Source organism: Balaenoptera physalus (assembly GCF_965194825.1).
Source record: "Balaenoptera physalus genome assembly, chromosome: 3".
In the NCBI taxonomy this organism is placed as follows: Eukaryota; Metazoa; Chordata; class Mammalia; order Artiodactyla; family Balaenopteridae; genus Balaenoptera; species Balaenoptera physalus.
The window spans coordinates 87,187,108-87,212,904 of NC_138890.1; the positions used below are offsets into that span (position 1 = coordinate 87,187,108).

The 25,797-nt window shown below is 35.2% G+C and overlaps 1 protein-coding gene and 1 pseudogene across 2 annotated transcripts in view; both read left to right on the top strand.

Annotated features, from left to right (window-relative positions):
- TMEM232 (transmembrane protein 232) overlaps nucleotides 1–25,797 on the top strand; it is a 263,618-nt gene that overhangs the window by 18,520 nt on the left and 219,301 nt on the right. Inside the window, 3 exon segments of the mRNA XM_082455780.1 lie at nucleotides 15,894–16,005; nucleotides 20,639–20,744; nucleotides 22,561–22,718. Coding sequence (XP_082311906.1) covers nucleotides 15,894–16,005; nucleotides 20,639–20,744; nucleotides 22,561–22,718 — 376 coding nt within the window.
- Nucleotides 10,369–11,302, top strand: LOC309657851 (beta-2-microglobulin pseudogene; annotated as a pseudogene). The gene has a single exon. The product of its transcript is annotated as a beta-2-microglobulin pseudogene (transcript).

Sequence of the window (25,797 nt, forward strand, 5' to 3'; positions counted from 1 at the left end):
TGGTGTTAAGTGCAGGTCCAGTTTACCTTTTCTTAATGTACATACCAGCTTGATCAACACCATGTACCAAAAAGAACATCCTTCTTCACTATTTCTCTAGTACAATGATTATGTAAATCAAGTGTCCACATATAGTGGGTATGTTTCTGGGCTCTCTTTTCTGTTTCACTGGCCTCTTTGTCCCTTTTTAATATTAATACCACACTGCTTTAATGACTGTCACTTAGTGATAACATTTAATAGTCAACATGATAGATTTTTCCAAATTTCTTCTTCTTCAGTGATATCCTGCATATTCTATTTAAAAATTTAAAAAAAATTTATTGAGGTGTAATTGATTACAATATTAGTTTCAGGTGTAGAACATAGTGATTCAAAATTTTTAGAAATTATACTGCTTTTAAAGTTATTATATTTATATTCCCTGTGCTCTACAATATATCCCAGTAGCTTATGTATTTTATACATAGTAGTTTGTGTGTCTTAATCCCCTACCTCTATCTTGCCCCTACCTCCTTTCTTCTCCCCACTAGTAATCTCTAGTTTGTTCTCTATATCTGTGAGTCTGTTTCTGTTTGTTACATTTATATGTTTGTTTTATTTTTTATCCTCCAAATATAAGTGATAACATACAGTATTTGTCTTTCTCTGACTTATTTCACTAAGCATAATAACCTCCAGGTTCATCCATGTTGCAAACAGCAATGTTTCATTAATTTTTATGGCTGAGTAGTATTCCATTGTATGTATATACCACATATTCTTTATCCATTCATCTATTGATGAACACGTAGGTTGCTTTCATATCTTGGTTGTTGTAAATGCTGCCAGTGAACATTGAGGTGAATGTATCTTTTCAAATTAGTGTTTTTGGGGAATTCCCTGGTGGTCCAGTGGTTAGGACTCTGTGCTTTCACTGCCAAGGGTGCGCTTCCGTCCCTGGTTGGGGAACTAAGATCCCACAAGCTGCGTGGGGTGGCTAAAAATAACAAAAACAAAAGAAAAACCAAACAATGCCAGAACAAGTCAGTGTTTTCATTTTCTTTAGATGTATACCCGGGAGTAGAATTGCTGGATCATGTGGTAGTTCTTCTTTTAGTTTTTTGAGGAACTTCCACATTGTTTTTCACAGCGGCTGCACCAATTTACATTCCTACCAACATTGTACAAGAGTTCCCTTTTCTCCACATCCTCGCCAACATTTGTTATTTGTGGTCTTTTTGATGATAGACATTCTGACACGTGTGAGGTGATACCTCATTGTAGTTTTGATCCCCATTTCTCTGATTAGGGATATTGAGCATCTTTTCATGTGCCTGTTGGCCATCTGTATGTCTTCTTTGGAAAAATGTCTATTCAGGTCTTCTGCACATTTTTTAATCAAGATGTTTGTGTTTTTTTGATATTGAGTTATATGAGCTGTTTATGTACTTTGGATATTAACCCTTTATCAGTCATATCATTTGCAAATATTTTCTCCCATTCAGTAGGTTGTCATTTCTTTTTGTTGATTGCTTCCTTTGTTGGGCAAAAGCTTTTAAGTTTAATTAGGTTCCATTTGTTTATGTTTGCTTTTGTTTCCTTTGCCTTAGGAGAAATACCAAAAAAATATTGCAACAATTTATGTTAAAGAGTTTTCTGCCTATGTTTTCTTCTAGGAGTTTTACGGTTTCCACTCTTACATTTAGGTCTTTAATCCATTTTGAGTTAATTTTGTTTATGGTGTGAGAAAATGTTTAATTTCATTCTTTTACATGTGGCTGTCCAGTTTTCCCAGCACCACTTATTAAAGAGACTGTCTTTTCCCCATTGCGTATTCTTGTCTCCTTCGTCATAGATTAGTTGGCCATAAGTGCATGGGATTATTCCTGGCTTCTCTATTCTTTTCTGTTGATCTGTGTCTCTGTTTTTGTGCCAATACCATGCTATTCTGATTACTGTAGCTTTGTAGTTTTGACTGAAGTCAGGCAGTGTGACACCTCCAGCTCTATTCTTCTTTCTCAAGATTGTTTTGGCTTTTCAGGGTCTCTTGTGTTTCCATACAAGTTTTAAAATTATTTGTTCTAATATTGTGAAAAATGCCATTGGTATTTTGATATGGATTGCATTGAATCTGTAGATTGCCTTGGGTATTTTGGTCATTTTCACAATATTAATTCTTCTAATCCATAAACACAGTGTATCTTTCTATCTGTGTCATCTTTAATTTCTTTCATCAGTGTCTTAGTTTTCCCAGTACAGGTCTTTTACCTTCTTAGTTAGATGTAAATTTTTATAGAGGTACTATCTTTTCTTAGATTTATTCCTATGTATTTGGTATTTGTGATCCTGCTGTAAGTTTTATGCACATATTTTAAAAAATATGTCTTCTCTAGCTGCTGCCAGAAGAAAGGCAATTGATTTTTGTGTATTAATTTTACATATAGAAATACTGCTAAATTCTCTCATTAATTCTAAACATGTTTATCTCAGTCTCAATTTAAAAAGAATACTCTAAACATTTCATGATTAAGCATGATCTTTTTTCAAACCTTATCTGACACTTAAATTGTATTTTGTGATTTTTGGTTTTTTTTTTTTAAATCTCATTAGACTTCATTACTATTTTAAGCAGTTAATTTTCCTTTATATTTTATTTATTGTTCATCACTTTCCTTGCGTTTCATTCTTTGTTACTTCTTAGATCTGGTTTTTCTTTTGCCAGATGTACAACTTTTTTTTTGGCCACACTGCGCAGCATGTGGAGATCCTAGTTCCCCAACCAGGGATCAAACCTGTGCCCCCTGCAGTGGAAGCGTGGAGTCTTAACCACTGGACTGCCAGGGAAGCCCCAGATGTACAACTTTTTGAACTTAGTGAGATTTCGTTGTTGAGAAAAATCTCAGTTTTTGTTAGTCTGAATATACCTTTATTTTATTCTTATGTTTGGAAGAAATTTAAAACTGAACATGGAATTGTCTTTGGTCTGTTATAACTTTTATTGTTTTTCCCCCCAACACATTGATGATATCGTTCCACTACCAGTTTCCATTAGTACTGTTGGGAAGTTAGCTGAAATTTTGATGCTATTTCTTTAAAGTTTAATCTGTTTTCCCCAACTTTGGGTGCTTTAAAAAATTTCTTATTCTCTTGTATTCTGCAATTTTACTATGATGTGTTAGAATGTGATTTAAAAAAAATTATTCTACTTGGATTCCTTGCACCTTTTGTGTCTATGGACTGTGTCTCACTTTTATCATTCCTGAAAAAATATCAGATATTGGTCGTTTCGATATTACCTTGACAACCCATTCTCTTTTCTCTTTTTCTGAGGCTCTTGATTGAATGTATATTAGACCATCTCATTTTATATTTCATATCTTTTATTCTTTTGTCTCCATTTTCTGTATTTTCATCTCTTTCTACTGTATTTTGAATAATTTATTCTGATATGTGCTCTGTTTTCCCATGACTAACTCTCTGTTACCAATTTATACATTGAATTTTAAAAACTATATCTTACATTTCTAGCAATTCATTTATTTTTCTTCAAATCTTCTATGTAGACTTATAGTTTCTGGTTGCCTGTACATACTTTTGAGCATATCGTGGAAATAAGTATGATGGTTTTATGATTCGTGTTGATCCAATGAATGGGGTATAAATCTATGTTGAGACTAATCTTCTCAGATATATATATATGTGTATTTTTTTTTTTCTTTCTCTTTCCTTCTCTGTTGAGCAGCCAGGTGACCTTTTCTACAGCTCCCTGAGGTTGGGAGAAGGGATAGCGATTAGTTCTGATTGCTCTTACCTTGGATATTTAGTCAATGTGGAGGGAATCTCCTATAACTTTTCCCCACCTTGAAAATCCTGGGTTTTTTTTTCTTACTGTGCAGTCATTTAGAAAACACACTTTGTTTTGTATCAGTGACCTCTTGTATCAAGGTAAACCAGATTTTGCCCCTGGCATCAGCTGTTTGAGATGAAGCGGAGATCTTGATATCTTGCACGAAAAGACATTACGTTTGGTTTTTTTATGTGTTGCCTGAATTGTCATAGACCTCGTACTGTATTTGCTTCACTTATTCTTCCTAGAAACAAGAGCTTTGCAGGCTTAGTGTGGGTTCTATTGGAGATGCATGTAGGGCTCCATGTAAATCCTTCAAGTGAGATACTGAAGTCCACCCATTTCTGGACCAAAGGTTATTTTATATCTTTCTCACAGAAGCTGCTCTTGAGGGTTTTTTGTGTGTTTTTTTTTTAATATCTGGAGACTGTAGTCCTCAAAGCTTCCTGAAATGTCAAAACCTGAAATTTTTCCTTTTTATTAATGTTTTTGACTTTTATATCTAGTAAAATGTGCTCTACAAATGTGCTCTAAATATTTAAAATATTATATATTTATAGTATATATGTATATAATAGTATTGATTTTGATATGTATACATTTATAATACCATATAGCTCTATAGTGTGGGCTCTAAATTTGTGCTGTCAGAAGCAGGAAGAAACTTTTCTACATTCATTTATATTCTGGTCGTTTGTTTATTTGATCTGTGATCTGTAGTCTTTGTTTTTCATTTATCTGAATTACTATAATCTTTTAAGTGAAATTCTAATGGTTGAGACCTTGTAATTAGGTCTGTTAATTTTAACCTAGGACATCTGTACTTGTAGCATTTGGGTTGGCTACAAATGATTTAGCCAAAAATATGGTAATTTAGGAGCTGGGAGGCCATAAAGAGCATGAACACATTAAGTATATATTGCAGTGTAATTTCCTTTCGGATGAATTGCCCCAAATGCGATATCAGCAGCTACTTATGAGATTATCTGTATAAAGTATGTAGGATCTTGCAAGATCTTAGAAACCACAGTCCTCTTATACTTGGGTGTACACCACTGTCTTGGCTCAAATCTCTAGATGGCAGGATATGAGAAGAGGATTAAGATTTTAATACTAGATTTGCGGTATACAAATTCAATTCAGTGAAGCTGAAAAAAAAAAAGGAAAATGAGGCAAAAAGGCTCGATGTATTACCACCCTGATCACTAAATCACAACTTGCCTTAAAGAGACACAGCAGAGCCTTGTCTATACTTGACATTTGGAATTTATCAAGACAGATTTCAAGAAAAAAAATCTCAAAATGGACCATAAAATGGAGACTCAAGGAGGGGTATTGATCTCCTCTGCTCCCTCCTATCCAGCATTTTCCTTGGTCAAGATTCACCCCAGAGGTGCTAACTCATCCATACTTCCAAGTTGTGTCACCCAGACCTTGCTACTCCAAATGTGGAAGGGGAGGGGCAGCTCAGTGTTTGGGGGCATGAAGGTTATGCAGGCGTCAAGTCACTCTGAGACTCTGCACAATGTCCATGTCCAGTACAGCCACTAATCATGAAGACCTTCATTTGGGGGGAATGTTTTCAGACATCAGATTTTTCTTATCCCTAAACTTAACTCAGTGTCAGTTATTCATAGCCTAATCTAGGGGAAAAAGTAGAGTCATTGCCCAAGAGTCCTATAATAGTTATTCAGTCTTTAGTCTTCCATTGTCCTGGGAAACATGTTTTCCTACAATTATCCTTTTATGTTTTAAAAACTCTTTAGATCTGGGATGTTTTCAAGTCTGTTTCTCACCATGCTGCACCCGCAACACACTCACCAAAGCACTAAACTTTTCATTAGCCATGGAAGGAAGCACATCATATCCCAAATGTTGTCTATTACCCCCTTTATCCTCATAGAAAGCTGATGTTGTCAGGATCACAAAAAAGTGATGCGCTAATGAAATGAGTCTTTCCTCCATGGCCTGCCATTTGCTTCAAAAAGGATATCATTGAAAGTTAGTCCTGTAGAGCACCAATGACGATGATCTGCGGAACTACCAGTCAGTACTTAATGAGTGGCAATTTGTGCCAGTATTTCAGTCTATTTATGATAAACTGTGATCACCAATGCAAAGACTGCTAATTGTCCCTCCTCCCATACCAATTTTCTCCTTCTTTTGTATTAATAGAAGTTGTATTTGGACACATGAGCAACCATTAAAGAATACAGTTCTCAGCTTCCATTGCTTCTAGATGTGGTCGTGGGTATAATCCTGGCCAATGATGTATTAGCAGAAGTGATACGTACCACTGGCATTTTGTGCCCTTGTAAAAGGAGTAGTATGTTTTCCTGTTCCTCTCCGTGTCTCTTCCTTTTAGTTGGAATGAGGATGTGATTGCAGCAGCTGGAGCAGACATCTTAGGCCATGAAATGAAAGTTGTATGTTGAGAATAGCAGAGTAACCAGGTATAAAAAGTCAGATACCAATATCCTGGAGCTGCCATATCAAGCCTGGATTGCTTATCTTGGTCTGCCGCATGAAAGAGAAATGAAGGTCTCTCTTGATTAATTTATCATAATCTTGCCCTTTTAATAGCAGTTAAACTGGTTTCCTCACCCTTGAAATAAATGTTTCTGGGTGTTTTTTGAGGTGAATTTTCCAGAACGAAGCCTCCAAGCAGTGCTCCATAGCTTTGGTTATCACATCAGCTTTATTCTATTGCCAGATGACTCATTTACTATGCAACTGAATGAGAATTAATTTGTTTTTAAGCCTTGATCTAGTTGGATGAGTAGGGAAGGGTTGGCTATAATGGCCTACATCCTAGGGGATTGTTCCAAAACATAGTGAAAGGATGATCATTCCCTTGCTCATGTACAGTACTGAAATTATTGTTGTTGTTCTTAATATTCCTCCACTGACCCCGCTGTGTTCACTCAGACTTGCTGACCCCACTCTCTAACATCTCTATCTCCACCTGAGCCAGCTGATTCTTAGGGTTCTCTGGCAGACACCCAAGTTACAGAAGGAGAACAAGTGTTGCCAGGTCCTACTCCATTTCCTTCTTGGCGATACTGCTACCCTTACAATTTTGGTGAGCTCTTCCCCAAGAAGGAGTGTCCTTGATTTCATCAAACCATTCTTTGTGGCATTAGAGGAAGATGAACCCATTTTCAAAAGGAAATTCACCTGCATGGTTTAAGAGGAATCCATCAGAGTCATTGATTTTTACTTTTCTTTGGCTAATGGGAGAAGAGACACAGTTCGAAATTCTTCTCTAAGCAAAAGAATGCAGGCAGAGGTTATCTATCTTTAGTAGTTAAATATGTCAACTTGGGTACTGTTACCCATGCCAGCCAACCAATCCTTTCTGGTATTAATAATTACATTTAAAAAGAGATGACATTAAACTTTAGAAGTCTAGATGTTTCTTACAGACAACCTTGAAAGGACCATTGACTGTTAAATGCAGAATAGAATGGTTACAAATAGAAGAGCATTCATTTAGAAAAGGGACTAGGTTTTTATTCTTGTAAATAGTTTTTAGCCTTCAGTTTCTTCCAAATGGTTTTCTGTTCAAAATTCAGTCTGTATTAACAGCCCTCTTGCCCCTTATCTGTTTAGAGTTCTCTTCATTTGTAACTACCAAGAAGGAGGGTTTGCGTTTTCAGGGCTTAAGACAGTATTCCATTTGCTAAGACTGAATCAAAATTTAAGATCTAAAGAAAAGCAAGGACCTAATAAAAGAATATATCAAACCATAGATATGATGTTTTCAGAAATGAATCTGAGTGGCAATTTCTGGCCTCATACCGTAAAGCCTGTTGGATATCCACAATGTGAAAATGCTGTAATCAATTACACAGGTATCAGGAACGATGAAATATATTTTCAGTGTCTGACTTCAAAAGCCCATACCCAAGATCAGTGCATCACGGATGATAAATTTAAGGGAGGCATTTATAGAGTAAATTTATATGTATGGCCATTATCACCAACTCATTTTTTTTTGGCCGCACTGAGCGGCATGTGTGATCTTAGTTCCCCCACCAGGGATTGAACCCATGTCCCCTGCAGTGGAAGTGCAGAGCCCTAACCACTGGACTGCCAGGAAATTCCCACCAACTCTTTATTTACGCCTTTCAGATTAATAAATCTGTTCCTGAATTCCTTACACATTCAGTTGTATCATATACATACCTGAAAGGGCTAGACCATTCTTTAATTGTGCTGGTACTTCTGGTTTTTAGGAAGTACCAGCCAAGTTAGTTGTTTTTCAAAATTTCAATCTGTTTCAGTTCCATTTTTTCACCTTCCCGTAATACCAAACTTACCAGTGGTATAGCCAGATTAATTTTTTAATTCATCTATTTATTAGCACTATCAAATCTGGATTCTGTTTTTATTTATCTAGTAGAACTACTCTCTTAATGATCTCTACTGACTTCCTAAACGTTAACTCTAATGATATTTTCATTGTCCTTAGTCTTTATCTCTGCAAGATGTACATTTTTGATCATGGTCTGCATCTTCAATCTATTCTTGCTTGGTACCTCAGTCTAGGATTGTTTGTTTGCATGGAACAGGCACACATTCAGCTTAACTGAAGCAAAAGAAAAATGTAATGGAAGGATGTAGGGCTGTCTTGTGGAACCTGAGAGTGGAAGGTATAGCCAGGTCTCATTTATTCACTCAGTGTCTCTTAAGAGACAATGGAGATAAAATGATCAACAGGTATAGTCTGTATCTATACTAGACTACAAACTCTGGCTGTACATCAGTAAATTATCCAACAAACATGGATCAGGGCTACGATGGTGAACATATCGCTATAAAACTACATACCCGTAAAGAAGAGGCATGTAACATTAACTAGTAGTACGTGACAGTTGTATTGCATAATACATGCTGAAAGACCATCATCTGTAAATCACGCTTATAAATTAATACATAAAATATTCTCCATTTTTCCGACAGCCAACAAATAGAGCAACCCCTACCTATGCAGTACCTTATTATCTAGTTAAATGGTTCCAAAATATATATATATATTCATTAAGTGGGATCAGACACAATGTTGTTGAGAAAAAATTGCACAGGAAAAGCAAACAAGATATAATGCAGACAAAGGCATATCATGAAAAACATGACAGAATACTAACATATCTTTTTCTAAAGCTCTGTGCTTTGGGGTATTTTGTTGTCTTGAACAACATTTCAACAAAAGCCACCTCTTGACTCTACATAAACTATCAGCTGTTACATCAACTAATTAGAAGTATTAGCTAATTATTTAAAATCCCTGAAGAGAGGATTGGATTGGCCTAGAGTGAGCCAGACGTCTATTATGACCCTATCAACTATGGCCAGGGTAGGGGAGGATGGAGCCAAATGGTGCTAATGTAGAAGTTAGACCCACTGGCCCAGCAGGGACTATGAGTGATGAACAATTCTCAGAGAAAGAGTTTACACCCCAAATTGTACAAATATTTGAATTCCATTGTAGTATTTCCCTGAATCGCCTATCATATTTACCATTCTTTTCCTCTTGCCTCCTACCTGTAGGATTTGTCCAAAGATCGCCCTTGATTCTTTTTTCTCAGTACTCTTCCTCTTGAAATTTCATAGCTTTGATTATGTAGGTGAATCTTAAGTCTTTATTTCCAGATCTTATCCACTTCTTAATGTCTGCCTCACAAGTTCACTTGGATTATAGATCTCTCCACTTGGTTGTCTCACAGGTAAATCACAGTCAGTACATCCAGAATGGCACAGATCATCTGCCCAGATTTTTCCATCTAATTGTCTTGATGCCAACTCTCTACTACTAATCATGTTGGCTCAAAACTGTAATATTATCTCTATGTCCTCCCTCACAATTTCTTTTCTCATATCCTGGTAGTCATCGAGCCCTATTGATTTAGCTTCCAACTAATCTCTCACATTCATTTACTTTTCGTCATTATTATTGCCCAAACTGTAGTTCAGACCTTTATTACTTCTTACCTAAATTGTTCAAATAATTGTCCAACTGTTTACCAGTAGTCACTCCTCACTCCACACCATTCAACATTGGACTTTAAGTTTAGTCATCCTGAAGCACAGCTGTAATCTCATCACTCTTCTGCTGAATAATTCTCTTATTTATCAAATAAAACTCAAAAGTCTATGTGTAATATAGAATTGGTGCCCACTGCAACTAAGAGAATCTAAAATAACAGTGATACTTAAAAATAGTTTATTTCTCTGAATATAGTCAGTCCAGAGCTGGTATGGTGATCCAGGATTTAGATTCCTTTTAACTAGCTGGTCTGCTGCACATGACTTACTCTTAAGGGCATTTCATGTTATATCATGGCTGCTGAAACTCCAGACATCACAGTTGTGCTTCATGCAGCAGAATAGAGGAAGGACAGAAGAAGGGTTTATACACATTTTCAGGAGACTTCCCAGAACTATCTGAATTTTACTTATGTTTTATTGGCTGAAACCTTAGACATATGTGCATATCTAACTGCAAGAAAGAATCTTTTAGTAAGAAAGGGAGGAGACTTCGCTACCCGGGCTGCTTCTGTAGCGATGGCTCCCTTCGTGACCTTGGTCCTGCTGGGGCTGCTCTCGCTGTCTGGCTTGGACGCCGTCCCGCGTCCTCCGAAGGTTCAGGTGTACTCACGACACCCCGCAGAGAATGGAAAACCAAATTACCTGAACTGCTATGTGTCTGGGTTCCATCCACCCCAGATTGAGATTGATTTGCTGAAGAATGGGGAGAAGATGGAAGTGGAGCAATCAGACCTGTCTTTCAGCAAGGACTGGTCTTTCTACCTTCTGGTCCACACTGCGTTCACTCCCAACGCAGTGGACCAGTATAGCTGCCGCGTGAAACACGTTACTCTCAGCGAGCCCACGACAGTTAAGTGGGATCGAGACCACTAACCAGCATCATGGAGGTTTGAAGATGCCTCATTTGGATTGGACTAATTCCAAATTCTGTTTTCTTGCTTTTTAATACTGATATGCTTTTATGCTTTATGGACATAAATCAGAAGTTATATTGATGTTACCACAAATATCATCTTCTTTGTAATTTTTCTTTGTGCACTACGTCTCCACATTTGACCTGTCTTGGCAGGTAGCTGTAGTTGGGGCGCTGGCAGCTTAGAGGTGGGGAGGAAAGAACTCTCATGTTCAGCATCAACATCTTGGTCAAATTTAAAGTCTTTATTGTCTTTTGCACACAAAACTAGGTAGTAAGATAACTATGCATATTTAGAGTAAACCTCCAATTTGTAATGTTTCTTAGAATTTTGGAAAATTTTTGGAAAGATAATTGTCAGAATTATTGGAAATTTGTTATAGCGGATGACATTTTGTCACATGAAATCATATTTACTTCTTAACCCGTTAGTATGAGACATGGTTGTGCCTGTTTTTATTTTATTTTGTTTCACTAATTAAAATGCTGGTAAAAAAAAAAAAAAGAAAGGGAGGAGAATAGATATTGATGTAGGTAGCTGTAAGTCTACCACAGACTACCATTCAGTGCCATTTGTATGTGTCTCAACCTAACATTTGCATCTTCATTTCCTATCTTGATTTTAAGCATTCTGTCTCTCTATGCTACATTAAGACTGTTCTTTTTTTTTGTTTGTTTCTTTGTTTCTACTTGTGTTAGGGTAAATTTGAAGCGACTATAAAAAGAGGTCTCTAATTTCAGAGGCTTAAGTAAGATAGAAGTGTATTTATCTGACATATGAATCCAGTGGGTCTAGGCTGACAGGATAGCTCTGCTTCTGGGGTCAGTGAGAAACTCACAACCCTCATTATCTCATAGTTGTACTGATCTGCCTAATCAAAGCCAATTCAGCACCATTTTTGTGTTCCAGTCAACTGGAAGGAAAAAAAGGTTTTATTCTAGGGAAAGTGGCCTGTCTTTAAGTTAAAGGTGACCTGAAATTTGCATATATTGTATCTCCTCACAACCTGCCAGAAAGACTGGGAAATATAGGCACTAGCTGCGTGATCATGTGACCAGGAAGAAACAGAGAAAAGATTTTGAAAGGATAACTGCCATTCTGTCACATTCTAGTTCCTGTCTTCATATCAAGGTACAGCTCAAGTGCCACTTCTGCAAAGAAGCTTTTTTTGAATCTTTAACCAAAAACAGTAATTCTTATAACTGATAGTTATCCAGTGCTGAATCTATGTAAGGAACTAGAAAGTGTGTTCCAGTTCATTGTTTTTCAAAATTCTGCAAATTTTGTCCTCATTTCCACAGATGGAAAATTATAGCTCACACAGATTAAATGATTAAGCAAAGATTATAGCATCAGGAAGTGTTGGAATCATGACCTTCTGAACTCCCCACAGGGTTTTATTTCCTTTTTTTTTTCTTCAGTTTGTCACCTTTATATTACATCATTTGTGATTTGTCTCACTTCCCTCCTAGAATGTGAATTTACTGAGGCCAGGCCTGATTCCTCCCTTAGCCCTCATTATATCTAGCAAAATATCTTGTATGTGGGAGGCTTTCATTAAATGTTTATTGAACGAATGAATTGTCAGCTAAAAAAAGTTCTGAATTCACAGATAACAGTCATTTGGATTGATATCCGTGCAGTCAGAAGACTTTAGTATATTTCCCTTATATGAAATTGGCATGATGACCTTAATTCATTACCTTTCCACAGGACTGCACTTATACACTTACAGTAGATTACATTTATCTTTGTGAAATCCTTTGATAGTTTGAAGAAATTAGAATGTGTGAAGTTAAGATATATTTTCCTTTCAAATGCCTATATTTACTTTTTCAAGTTTCCTTTTGCTTCTTATCATGGGTTGTGTTTATCATTAAATAAACATTAATTTGTATAACCCCTATTTGTGATGGGCAAGAAATAGTTTAAAAAGCTGTATTTATTTCCTGTTAAATATTTATTGACATGAGCTGAGGGAGTCCAATTAAGGTACTCAATCTCTGTACAGGAAGCTGGAAAGCATTAGCTTTCCATATTTTAAATGATTCACTACAGGCCTCAACCATACTGAAAGATAATTGACAAAACTAAAATTATTTATAAAATATATTCGAAGCATAGAAATTGTATTAGATATTATTTTTACCCTGAGGCTTTACTCTGCTTTAAAAATAAAATGATACAAATGAATTTTTCTCAGAGCCTATATAAAAGCTGAGATAAAATAACTAATTTTAGAAAATACATTTTTAGTTTGTATTTGAAACCCTTGGATATAGTGTGTGTAGTGTGTGTATTTGTGTGTGTGTGTGTGGGGGGGGGCTGTGTCTTTGTGTGTTTGGAGGGGTTTCTGTGGTCGGTGGTAGGGAAATGTGCTTAAACGAGATGGTTTTGAGTTTCCCTATTTATGATGTTAATCAGTGTTTCACATAGTTATTGGCCACACGGATTTCTTTTTTGTCAATTACCTGTTTAAGCCTCTTCTCGATGTTTCTATTGTTTGGGAGTTCTTCATATATTCTGGTTATATTATGGGTATGAGCCCTTTGTCAGTTAACATGTGTTGAAAATATGTTCTTCCATTTGAAGTTTTGCCTTTTAATTCTCTTAGGATGTCTTTATATAGATATATTTACAAGCAGAGGTGGTAATCAAAATATTTAACTATTGATATAGTGTGGAGATTGATAAATCAGAATAGTGTGTACCTACTAAATATCAGACCTATGTACAAGGATTTAAAAAAATTACAGCATCAGTTAGCATGGCCAAAATTATACTGGAAGTGATGGGAAGTGTCAGTCAATAAAGACATTGTTGCGTTTGTTGGGTACATCCATACTACTACATGTTAGGATCAGTTGAACTTTAATGTCTGATAAATTTAATGAAGAAAGCATGCTACGGTTTTGCATACGTGGTTCTATTTACTAAAAACAGTACACATAGGTTGGTTTATATTTGTGAGCACTGAGAAGGATATGAAGGATACACACTACTGACCCATTAATCTTGGCTATTTCTAATGGGTAGAATTGGAGACGGTAGTGTTGGGACACATCCCTGAATGTTTGGTTTGTTATAAACAGCACTGTTATGTTAACACTTTTAAAGAATCTAATTTCTAATGAAAATTAGAAAAATTTAAATGGATAAAGGGGCTATCTTATTTCCATAATACTCTGTACAAATGGGAAGATTGAAGCTATTTTGGACTCTTCGTGAAGAGTAGGTCCATGTCGATCAAAGATGTGTCATCCCAGATGACTGTTGAGAAAGAGTTTTCAGCCAACCTTTACCATATACATCTAACCGCATATCTCCAAGAGCAAGATAACAGGTAGTGAAGAATGAAGTTATTCATTTCAAATGCCCAATTCTAGCAGACTTTGTGAGTTCTAACACCTCAACTCTTCTGCTATTTTACTATACGCTGCTTGAGGGCAAGGTTATTTGTTGGTTTCACCGTTGCATCCCAGTTCCAAGGGTAGTAGCGCCTGATACATAGGGACAGTCAATAAATGCTTACTGATTGAATGACTGAATAAACGCCTACTTTAGGGTGGCAGTTAAAGAGCTGGTCATTTCATTAATTGTTCTTCACTGGGATATCTATTTGGCTCTAGTTTACAGAGCATCATGGTTTTATCTCTGCTTATCCTGTGGTCGTGTGGCACTGTGATTACTTTTACATACATCTGTCTTCCCAATTGGACTATGAGTCACTCAGAGGCAAAATTTGATTTTTATTCATGTTTTTTTCCTATATCCCACAGAGCAACTAATTCAGTAAATTATAAATACAGTAAGTTGTTGAAAGATGTTTTATTTTCTCAGATCACTCCTTTTAATCATATGACTCCAGCAATTATTTTATCACACAAACAACTCATTGACTCTACTACCCATTTTCTATTCCTCTGATATCACTTTTGATTCCATGCCATTTTAAACGCTGTGGTACATCATTATAATCACTTTACTCATTCTCTTGCGTACAGCCTCAACTTTTCTCACTTCTCTTTGAAATACTTGTCTATCCTCTCTACACTTTGCCCATGGGAGCCTTTCCATTCACAAGACTTTAAATGCCATATGTGTGCTGATGACTCAAAAATTGATATATTCAGCCTGAACCTTTCCCCCAAATTCAGACTCATATCTAACTGCTTACTCTGCGTCTCCATTTGGATGGCCATGGTCATCTCAAACATAACATGTCCAATACTGAACTTATTCTCTACCCTCACCTCAAATCTGCTCCTCTAGTAACCTTTCCCATCTCGGTAAACAGCAATTCTATCCTTTCCGTTACTCAGTTCAATCATGACTCCTTTTTTTTTTTTTCATCTCATGCCTATTTCTAATTCATTGGGCAGTCTGGTTGGAGCTAATGTCAAAATATATCCATTATCCAAACTCTTCGCTTTAATTACTTTGCTATAATTCTAATCCAAGCCAAATTACCTCTCAGCTAAGTTTATGTGTGCTCTCTCCCTTGCTACCTCCCCACACTCCAGCTCTCAACACAGCATCGGAATGATCCTGTTAAAATATAAGTTGAATTATGCCACTCCTCTTATCAAAACCCTGCAGTAGCTTCCCATCTCATCCAAAGTTAGTATGGCTCCTTGTCACCTCTGACCTTACTACATACATCTTTCCTGTCCTGCCTACTATACTTCAGCCACAGTTGGACTGATTCCACCTGCACGGAGGGAATAATGTTTTAGCTTAAATTGAACCAACACTGAAATATGTGAGGAGATAAATCAGTCTTCAACGTAATGAAGCTATGCTGGATTTTTTTCAAAGGCTACAAAGTTCTTCAATATCATGAGAATTATGTTTTTCAATCCAAGAGTATGATAAGATCAATCTAGGAGACCTGTGTGTGTGTGTGTGTGTATATATATATATACACACATACATATATATACGTAAATATTTTACTGATTTTTGTGTGTGTGAAACTTTCTCATTAAGGTAAAGTGCTTTTACAGAAAATAGATAGACTTAGCCACTGGATGTTTGATTAATTAAAATTTGGAAGTGATATCTATAATTATTGATTTCTTTTTTCTTTTTTGGTTTAGGCCACCATTTTCAATCACAAAAGAATTCATCTTGAGACTCAACCAAACAAAAAATCCAAAAGAGGAGGAAGAACTTTTGGACATAGCTAGAAAAAACCTTATCAAATGTAAGGTAATGGCACACTATTGATTACTTAGTATGTGAACTTTCTCTTCCAGTTGGTGGATGATTACATGTTCTAAAATATTGAAAGAAAAAGATAAGAATACACCTTTCTTAATTATAAGTAGACATAGTTAAAAATACTAATGCAAATTAAAGTTAAAACTTATGACCAAATTATTCAATGTCAAATGGCTCTTTGGATGAAGATTCTTCATAAATTATTGGAGAATATAGTTGTTTGCACTAATCCAAGAGCCCACAGCAAAATATCAACGGCTGGCAAATAAATTTTTGTTTATGAAAATTACACTTTTTACTAAAAAAATGTTAACTGATATATGATGTTTCCTAAAGAGGAAAGAAAGTTCTCCTAAACGTTCACTATACATGCACAGAGTACTCTGTTCTTTCTCGGTAACAAACTATTCACCTAACTTGTAGAAAATACATTCTTTAAGAATATGTCATTAATTCACAAATTTTCAAACACATATAAAAACAGAACAGAAAGTAAAATAAGTCCGTGTTTTACCTTTTCTTCATTAGATCCAGTTTAAGTTTTGGCAGAGAAATAATATACATATGATTTTGCTTTAATACTAGATAACTGGTGAAATAAAAGCTGCACAAAACTGAAGCATAAATTAAGCCAACTTTTTTTGTGGCTGTTATTTCCCAGCATTTTGGCTCATGATTGACCATATATTTAAAATTTTTAAAAAAATCCATGAAAAAAGTTGATTAGAAAAAAGAATATACTTTATTAGCTTTGCATGCAGATAGTTGCCAGCAGGTACATTCATCAGTGAGTTTCTCTTCAGTTGGCCAATTGGGGCAGCCCCAGGAATGGTCACATTAAGATAAGGGGGGGCAATCTTCGTATCTCTTTTATGTTCACTAACTTCAGTCCATCCACAGTGAAGTAGCTGGAGTTCTCCTGAAAATTGGCATCAAGCTATTTTTTTCAATATACTTACCCTTTTAAAATCAGAGATGCATTCTCTTGGTGAGGAAATGAGACAGAAGTAATCCCTAGAAAGAAAGAGTGAAAATTATTTTCAACAGACAATGATATTATTCAGAATATTAACATTCTCTACATTTTAACACTAATACAGTTTATGTAAAATGTCAAAAAATAAATATAATAAAAGAAAAAATATACAGCTTTAAGAGCATCAGCCTCATAGAATGACTTTCAGAATAAAGGGATAATATAAATAAATAAGTGAATAAATAAAAATGAAAATAAATGATAAAATAGTAATAAATAAAATACAAATAATAGAATTAATAATAAAATATAAATAATATATCAATCATGTATATATATATAAAAAAATATATAGATAGATCAATAAAACAAAGAGCTGGGCTTTTGAAAGGGTAAACAAAATCAACAAACCTTTAGCCAGACTCACCAAGAAGAAAAGAGAGAGGACCCAAATAAACAAATTGAGAAATGAAAGAGGAGAAATAACAACTGATACCACGGAAATACAAAAAATTCACAAGAAAATACTATGAACAGTTATATGCCAACAAAATGGACTACCTAGAAGAAATGGACAAGTTTCTAGACACATACAGCCTACCAAAACTGAGTCAAGAAGAAACATAATTTGAAGAGACTGATCACTAGACCTGAAATAAAATATGTAATAAAAAACTCCCTGCAAACAAAAGTCCAGAACTGGAAGGCTTCACTGGGGAATTCTGCCAAACCTACAAAGAAGAACTTATACCTATCCTTCTCAAACTCTTCCAAAAAACTGAAGAGGAGGGAACGTTCCCAAAGTCATTCTCTGAAGCCACCATCACCCTGATGCCAAAACCAGACAAAGACACTACCAAAAAAAAAAAAAAAAAAAAATCACAGGCCAAATCTTTGAATATAGATGCAAAAATCCTCAGCAAAATATTAGCAAACTGAATCCAACAACACATAAAAGGATTGTACACTATGATCAAGTTGGATTCATCCCATGGTCACAAGGATGGTTCAACATATGCAAATCAATCAATGTTTTAAACCACATCAACAAAAGAAAAGATAAAACAACAACATGATCATTGCAGAAAAGCATTTGATAAAATTCAACATCCATTCATGATAAAAACTCTCACCAAAGTGGGTATAGAGGGAGCATATCTCAACATAATAAAAAGCCACTTATGACAAACCCACAGTTAACATAATACTCTTTGGTGAAAAGCTGAAAGCCTTCTTGCTAAATTCTGGAACAAGACAAGGATGCCCACTCTTACCAATTCTATTTAACATAGTGTTGGAAGTCCTAGGCACGGCAATCAGACAAGAAAAAAAGGTATCCAAATTGGAAAGAAAGAGATAAAATTGTCATTGTATGCAGATGATATGATACTCTATACAGAAAACCCTAAAGACTCCACACAAAAACTGTTAGAACTGATAAATGAATTCAGCAAGGTAGCAGGTTACAAGATTAACATACAGAAATCTGTTCCATTTCTTTACAGTAACAAGGAAATATCAGAAAGAGAAAGTAAAAAAAAAAAAAAAATCCCCTTTAACATCATGTCAAAAAAATACCTAGGAATAAACCTGACCTAGGAGGTGAAAGACTTACATGCTGAGAACTATAAAACATTGATAAAGGAAATTGAAGATAATTCAAAGAAATGGAAAGATATCCAATACTTTGGATTGGAAGAATTAATATTGTTAAAATGGCCATACTGCCCAAAGCAATCTACAGAATTAATGCTATCCCTATCAAATTACCCATGAGATTTCTCACAGAGCTAGAACTAAGAATCCTGGAACTTATATGGAACCACAAAAGACCCAGAATTGCCAAAGCAATCCTGAGGAAAAAGAACAAAGCTGGAGGCGTAACCCTCCCAGACTTCAGATAACACTACAAATCTACAGTAATCAAAACAGTGTGGTATTGGCACAACAGACATATGGATCAGTGGAACAGAATAGAGAGCCCAGAAGTAAATCCACACACCTAGAATCAATTAATCTGCAATGAAGGAGGCAATGATATACAATGGGCAGTCTCTTCAACAAGTGGTAGTGGGAAAACTGTACAGCCACATGTAAATCAGTGAAGTTAGAACACACCCTCACACCATAGACAAATATAAACTCAAAATGACTTAAAGACTTAAATATAAGACATGACACCATAAAACTTCTAGGAGAGAACATTGGCAAAACATTCTCTGACATAAAGTACACCAGTATTTTCTTAGGTTAGTCTCCCAAGGCAATAGAAATAAAAGCAAAAATAAACAAATGGGACCTAATCAAACTCATAAGCTTTTGCACAGCAAAGGAAACCATACACAAAATGAAAAGATAACTTGTGGACTGGGAGGAAGTATTTGCAAGTGATGCAACTGACAAGGGCTTAGTTTCCAAAATATGCAAAACAGCTCATACAGCTCAATATCAAAGAAACCCCAAACAACCCAATCAAAAAATGGGCAAAAGACCTAACTAGATGTTTCTCCAAAGAAGACATACAGATGGCCAACAGGCACATGAAAAGATGCTCAACATCACTAATTGTTAGAGAAATGCAAATCCATACCATAATGAGGTATCACCTCACACTGATCAGAATGGCCATTATCAAAAAGTCTACAAATAACAAATGCTGGAGAGGGTATGGAGGAAAATGAACCCTACTATATTGTTGGTGGGAATGTAAATTGGTGCAGCCACTATGCAAAACAGTATGGAGGTTCCTTAAAAAACTTAAATAGAGTTACCATATGATCCAGCAATTCCACTCCTGGGCATATATCTAGAAAAGATGAAAAGTCTAATTCAAAAAGATACATGCACCCCAATGTTTGTAGCAGCACTATTTACAATAGCCAAAACATGGAAGCAACCTAAGTATCCATTGACAGGTGAATGGATAAAGAAGATGTGATATATATATATATGTATATATATGTATGTATATATATATGTATATATATGTGTGTATATATATGTATATATATGTATGTATATATATGTATATATATATATATATAAAAGAATATTACTCAGCCATAAAAAGAATGAAGTATTGCCATTTGCAGCAATATGGATGGATCTGGAGATTATCATACTAGGTGAAGTAAGTCAGACAGAGAAAAACAAATATATGATATCACTTACATGTGGAATCTAAAAAAATAATACAAATTAACTTATTTACAAAACAGAATCAGACACACAGACATAGAAAACAAACTTATGATTACCAAAGGGAAGAGTGTCAGGGAGGGATAAATTAGGAGTATGGGATTAACAGATACACACTACTATATATAAAATAGATAAACAACAAGGACTTACTGTATAGCACAGGAAACTATATTCAATGTCGTGTTATAACCTGTAATGGAAAAGAATCTGAAAAAGAATATATATTTATTGATGTATATGTATAACTGAATCACTTTGCTGTACACCTGAAACTAAAACAATATTGTAAATCAACTATATTCAATAAAAACAAATAAAATATTAATAAATTATAAATAATAAAATAAATAATAGAATAAATAAAGTATAGATAATAAAAATAAATATATATTAAATTTAAAAGCTGTACATTTTTGTTTGCCTCTTTTATCTTCCCCATAACAGAGGAAATTGGGTCTCAAAACCTTAGGTACTGGGAGGCATGTGCATCTTCCTACGACATGGACTGAAGTAGTATATCTGGCTCAGTGCAAAGGAGAAATCCAAGATGGTATGTCCTCTAACTAAGCTCTTCTTAGTTACCCTAAGTATTTTCTAGATTAGCAGTGAAGGCATAATTTGAGAACTTTAATATTTAGAAATTGTGCAGGAGCCAAGGAAAATCTGCCTTTCTCTATTGAAATACCTGATAATGTTTCATTATGAAAGGTCCTTTTGTAATTTTGAATTTATGAATTTGGCTGCTCAACTTTTTAATTACGAAATTGTTTTAAAAACTTTTGCTCAGGAGAGTCTTTATTGCTTTTTTCTAAAATTAGTAACTAATTAAAAAGTAATATAAAATGTCATTTAGTGATTTTCAATAACATGATGCACTATACTTTAGAGAAATTCGTTTCTGCGTTTTATAATTTTTACTCGTAAAACATTAACCAAATGGCCATTTGTTTTCCACTTGTTTTAAATAGCCATTTTACTCATTACCTTTTCATTTATCACTTATTTCTGTCTCCTTTTAAACCACCCTCCAACCAATCTAAAAAAGAAATTAAAAAACATTATTTTAAGGAAATAAAGTTTCTTCTGTATTTTTAAAATTTTATGTGTATGCCTTTTAAAATGAGTTTTTGAATGTTAACCATATGAGGTCAGAGAGTATTTCCCCTTATAAATTGGGTTTTGTAGTGCTATCTGGGAGCTTTCAAGCAACAGGAAGAATAAGAATGATTTTTTATTTAACTTGCCTTTATGGCACTTCATCACAGTGCTATCCACAGCCTGACCCTATTAAATGTTTAAATGATATTGAAGTAAACAATCTTGGCTTACCAGCAACCAGCAGCCCCTTGCTCTTCTCTGTCAATTAAACCTCAGTTTTGTTCATGAAAGCGCCTCAAAATCTTTGTACAGGCACATTCTTGGATATATTGTGAGTCTGGTTCCAGATCACCATAATAAAGCGAATATTGTAATAAAGCGAGTCACATTAATTTTTTTGTTTCACAGTGCATGTAAAAGTTATGCTTACACTATACTGTAGTCTATCAAATGTGCAATAGCATTACGTCTGAAATGTACATACCTTAATTAAAAAATAATGCTGTTGGAAAAGTGGCACTGATAGACTTGCTAGACGCAAGGTTGCCACAAACCCTCAATTTGTAAAAAATACAATATCTGCAAAGCATAATTAAAGTGAATAAGATGAGGTATGCCTGTAATGACGTGAGGTGCAATGTTCTGTAGGGCCTTAGCGCTATATTCTTCCTTGTTCAGCTCCACTGGGCCTTATTTCCTCTGCTTTGATTTTCTAGTCTTCTACTTTTCTCTTTTATAGCACTTATCTTGAGCACTGTCTTTTGTCATCCAGTTCTGTCCTATTTCCCCACCATTATATATGTGGCCTAGTGATCTATTTTGTGTCGGGTGGAAGAGCTGGAGCTCCTAGGGCATTTCTCTCTCTCCTTGCCTCTTCCCCCTCCCCGCCCTCCCCCACCTCTGTAGTCTCTCTGGCTTAGTGACTTCTGAGTAGTTGAATGTCCTACATGGCAGCTTAGAATTCCAAAGGTAGTATCTTGACAAAGAGATAGAGGGGGCAACTGTATTGCCTTTTCTGATCTAGCCTTGGAAGTCATGCAGTGTCACTTCTGCCACATTCTATTAGTTGAAGCAGTCACACGCCTGCTCAGGTTCAAGGGGAAGGAGGCATAGACTTCACCTCTTGATGGGAGGGATGTCAAAGACTTTGTGAATATTTTAAAACCACAATGTGGTCTTGGTGACTGAGCAAATAGTTAATTAGAAGACTTAATTGTAGTATGTAGAAAAGCAGCATAATTTATAAATTATACTTTTTAATATTTCAGAAGCTTTAAATATGCTTTATGCTTCCCTGGATCATGCTACCTTTGATTACGATCATCTGCCTGCCTTATTTTTTGTTGCGGAATCAGTTTTATATAGACTCTGTTGTGATGCATTCCTAAAGACGTACTTATACTCAGTTGAAATAAAGCTGGCAAAGGTAAGTTTTAAAATAATTTTAATGTGTTTTAATTGCTACATGTACTACATCTAGCCACATGATATCTGTTTCAGGAGCTAAACAGGCCATTTGGTTTTATTACAGAATATTCTCGTTTGGTAGCTTATTTTAATCTCCTCTAAATGTGGACATTACATTATTGCTGGATATGCAAATGGAGATAGTTTGAGAAAATACAGTTTCACCAACTATGTAAGAAAATAACATTTAATTAAAAATCAAGTTTGTACTTATTTCTGAGTATATATAGCTTTTCTCCTCTCTTTTTTTTTTTTTTAACATCGTTATTGGAGTATAATTGCTTTACAATGGTGTTTTAGTTTCTGCTTTATAACAAAGTGAACAGCTATACATATACATATATCCCCATATCTCCTCCCTTTTGCGTCTCACTCCCACCCTCCCTATCCCACCCCTCTAGGTGGTCACAGAGCACAGAGCTGATCTCCCTGTGCTATGTGGCTGCTTCCCACTAGCTATCTATTTTACATTTGGCAGTGTATATAAGTCCATGCCACTCTCTCACTTCGTCCCAGCTTACCCTTCCCCCTCCCTGTGTCCTCAAGTCCATTCTCTACATCTGCATCTTTATTCCTGTTCTGCCCCTAGGTTCTTCAGAACCATTTTTTTTTTTTTTAGGTTCTATATATATGTGTTAGCATATGGTATTTGTTTTTCTCTTTCTGACTTACTTCACTCTGTATGACAGACTCTAGGTCCATCCATCTCACTACGAATAACTCAATTTCGTTTCTTTTTATGGCTGAGTAATATTCCATTGTATATATGTGCCACATCTTCTTTATCCATTCATCTGTCGATGGACACTTAGGTTGCTTCCATGTCCTGGCTATTGTAAATAGAGCTGCAATGAACATTGTGGTACATGACTCTTTTTGAATTATGGTTTTCTCAGGGTATATGCCCAGTAGTGGGATTGCTGGGTCGTATGGTAGTTGTGTTTTTAGTTTTTTTAAGGAACCTCCATACTGTTCTCCATAGTGGCTGTATCAATTTACATTCCCACCAACAGTGCAAGAGGGTTCCCTTTTCTCCACACCCTCTCCAGCATTTATTGTTTGTAGATTTTTTGATGATGGCCATTCTGACTGGTGTGAGGTGATACCTCATTGTGGTTTTGATTTGCATTTCTCTAATGATTAGTGATGTTGAGCATCCTTTCATGTGTTTGTTGGCAATTTGTATATCTTCTTTGGAGAAATGTTCTCCTATCTATTTTAAGGATTGCTAAATGCCACTTTTCCATTTAAAAATGCTGACTGATAATTCTTAAATTGTTGCCGGATTTGAGAAGATGAGTTGTTCTCTCAGTATTCTATGTCGTTTTAGAGCCATAAGATGGGAAACTATGTTTATGTAGCTCATGTTTCATAAGGTCCTAGAAGACATATGGTTCTACTTCCTGTGATGATCAAGGCTGCCTGCTGCAAAATGTATTATTAGTCAAAGAAATTTAGCTTAACTAATGGTTTTATTGCAAAGAAAAGCAAGAAGAATAATTTTAAGAATAAAGAAATATATACATATGTATATATCTCAATTGACATATATGTGTATATATATCATTTGAAATTAAGTATGGTATTATTTGCAAAAATATATTTTTTCCTTATTTAATTTTGATTATGAACTGTTAGAAAATGAGCGTGAAGATATTCATGAGTCAGCCAGGACATTTTTGGAAGATATGTGTTTCAGACCTTATAAATTAGGTCTAGATCTTCTCTGATATGTTTGGGGGTAAAAGACTTATGGACACCAGGCAGGATACAGAGAACACATAACAGAAATTGAACATGCAAAGAACTGATGCTTTTCTAGAAGAACAGGAGGCAAAGAGACAAGTAAAATTATAATGTCTTTTTCTTCTTTCCTCTTTATTTCCCAAACTGTTCATTATGGCGATATTTAAGAGCTTATATTTATATAATTATTTTGGGATTTCAGATTTATATATAATACCAAAAGATGGATATATTAGTTTATGATGGAAAAAGAGTGGAGTGGAAAAACATAGAGAAAGTGTGGCTTTTCTTTCCTTTCCTTCTCATCTCCTTTACTGACCTTTTTCCATTTCTTGCCTTTTATATTTCTGCCAGCAATAAAAATGGCTATAAAATAAAGTTTTAGCCATTGCACATATTGCTTATAATTTACGTATACCATGGATTCATTGAATTTTAAAAAGATGCCTGTATCCTCTCATCTGGATGTTTAGACTATTTGCATTGCACAATGATCAGTGCTTTAGCTATATTAGACATAATAGCTTATTTAATCTTTGCAAAAGTCCTAAAAGGTAGGTGCTATTATTATCCACCATTCCACAGACTAGGCATTGAGAGTCTAAGTGAATTACCCAAGATCTCAGCAGAGAAGATTTTGAAACCCACAGTCCAGTGGACTCTCAGCTATGATTCTACTCATTTACCTTGGCTCTCAGATTTACTAATTTTAGTGCTTACTTTTTATTGTTCTAGATAATATAAATTAGCTAGTAGAAATCAGCATGCTTTATAAGTGCCTTTGATTTCAGGCAAGAAGCCATGTCAGTTATCCTCCTTGTCTTTGTAGGAATTTCATTATATATCTAACAGTCAGTTGGAAATTTCTCTTTTGATCTTTTCGTGTTGACAGAATGGTATATTTAATGGTATTGCCATAAAGGCATTACTCACCTTAATATGCACCATTTTGTTTCTCTTTTCACAAAGAAGTATGTAGCTCAGGGTTGGGAAGAGCCAGAAATACCTGATTCCCTAATATTACTTACTTTCCAATTTTGTGTGCATTCTTTCCTCATTGTTTTCCGCTGAGTGTAGAATCTTAACTAATGATGTCTACTTATTAAAGTATAGGAATAACATATAAGCAACAGTAGGTTTAATATATTTTATTTTATTTTTATTTATTTTAAATTATTTATTATTTATTTTTGGCTGCGTTGGGTCTTCGTTGCTGTGCGCAGGCTTTCTCTAGTTGTGGCGAGTGGGGCTACTCTTCATTGCGGTGTGTAGGCTTCTCATTGCAGTGGCTT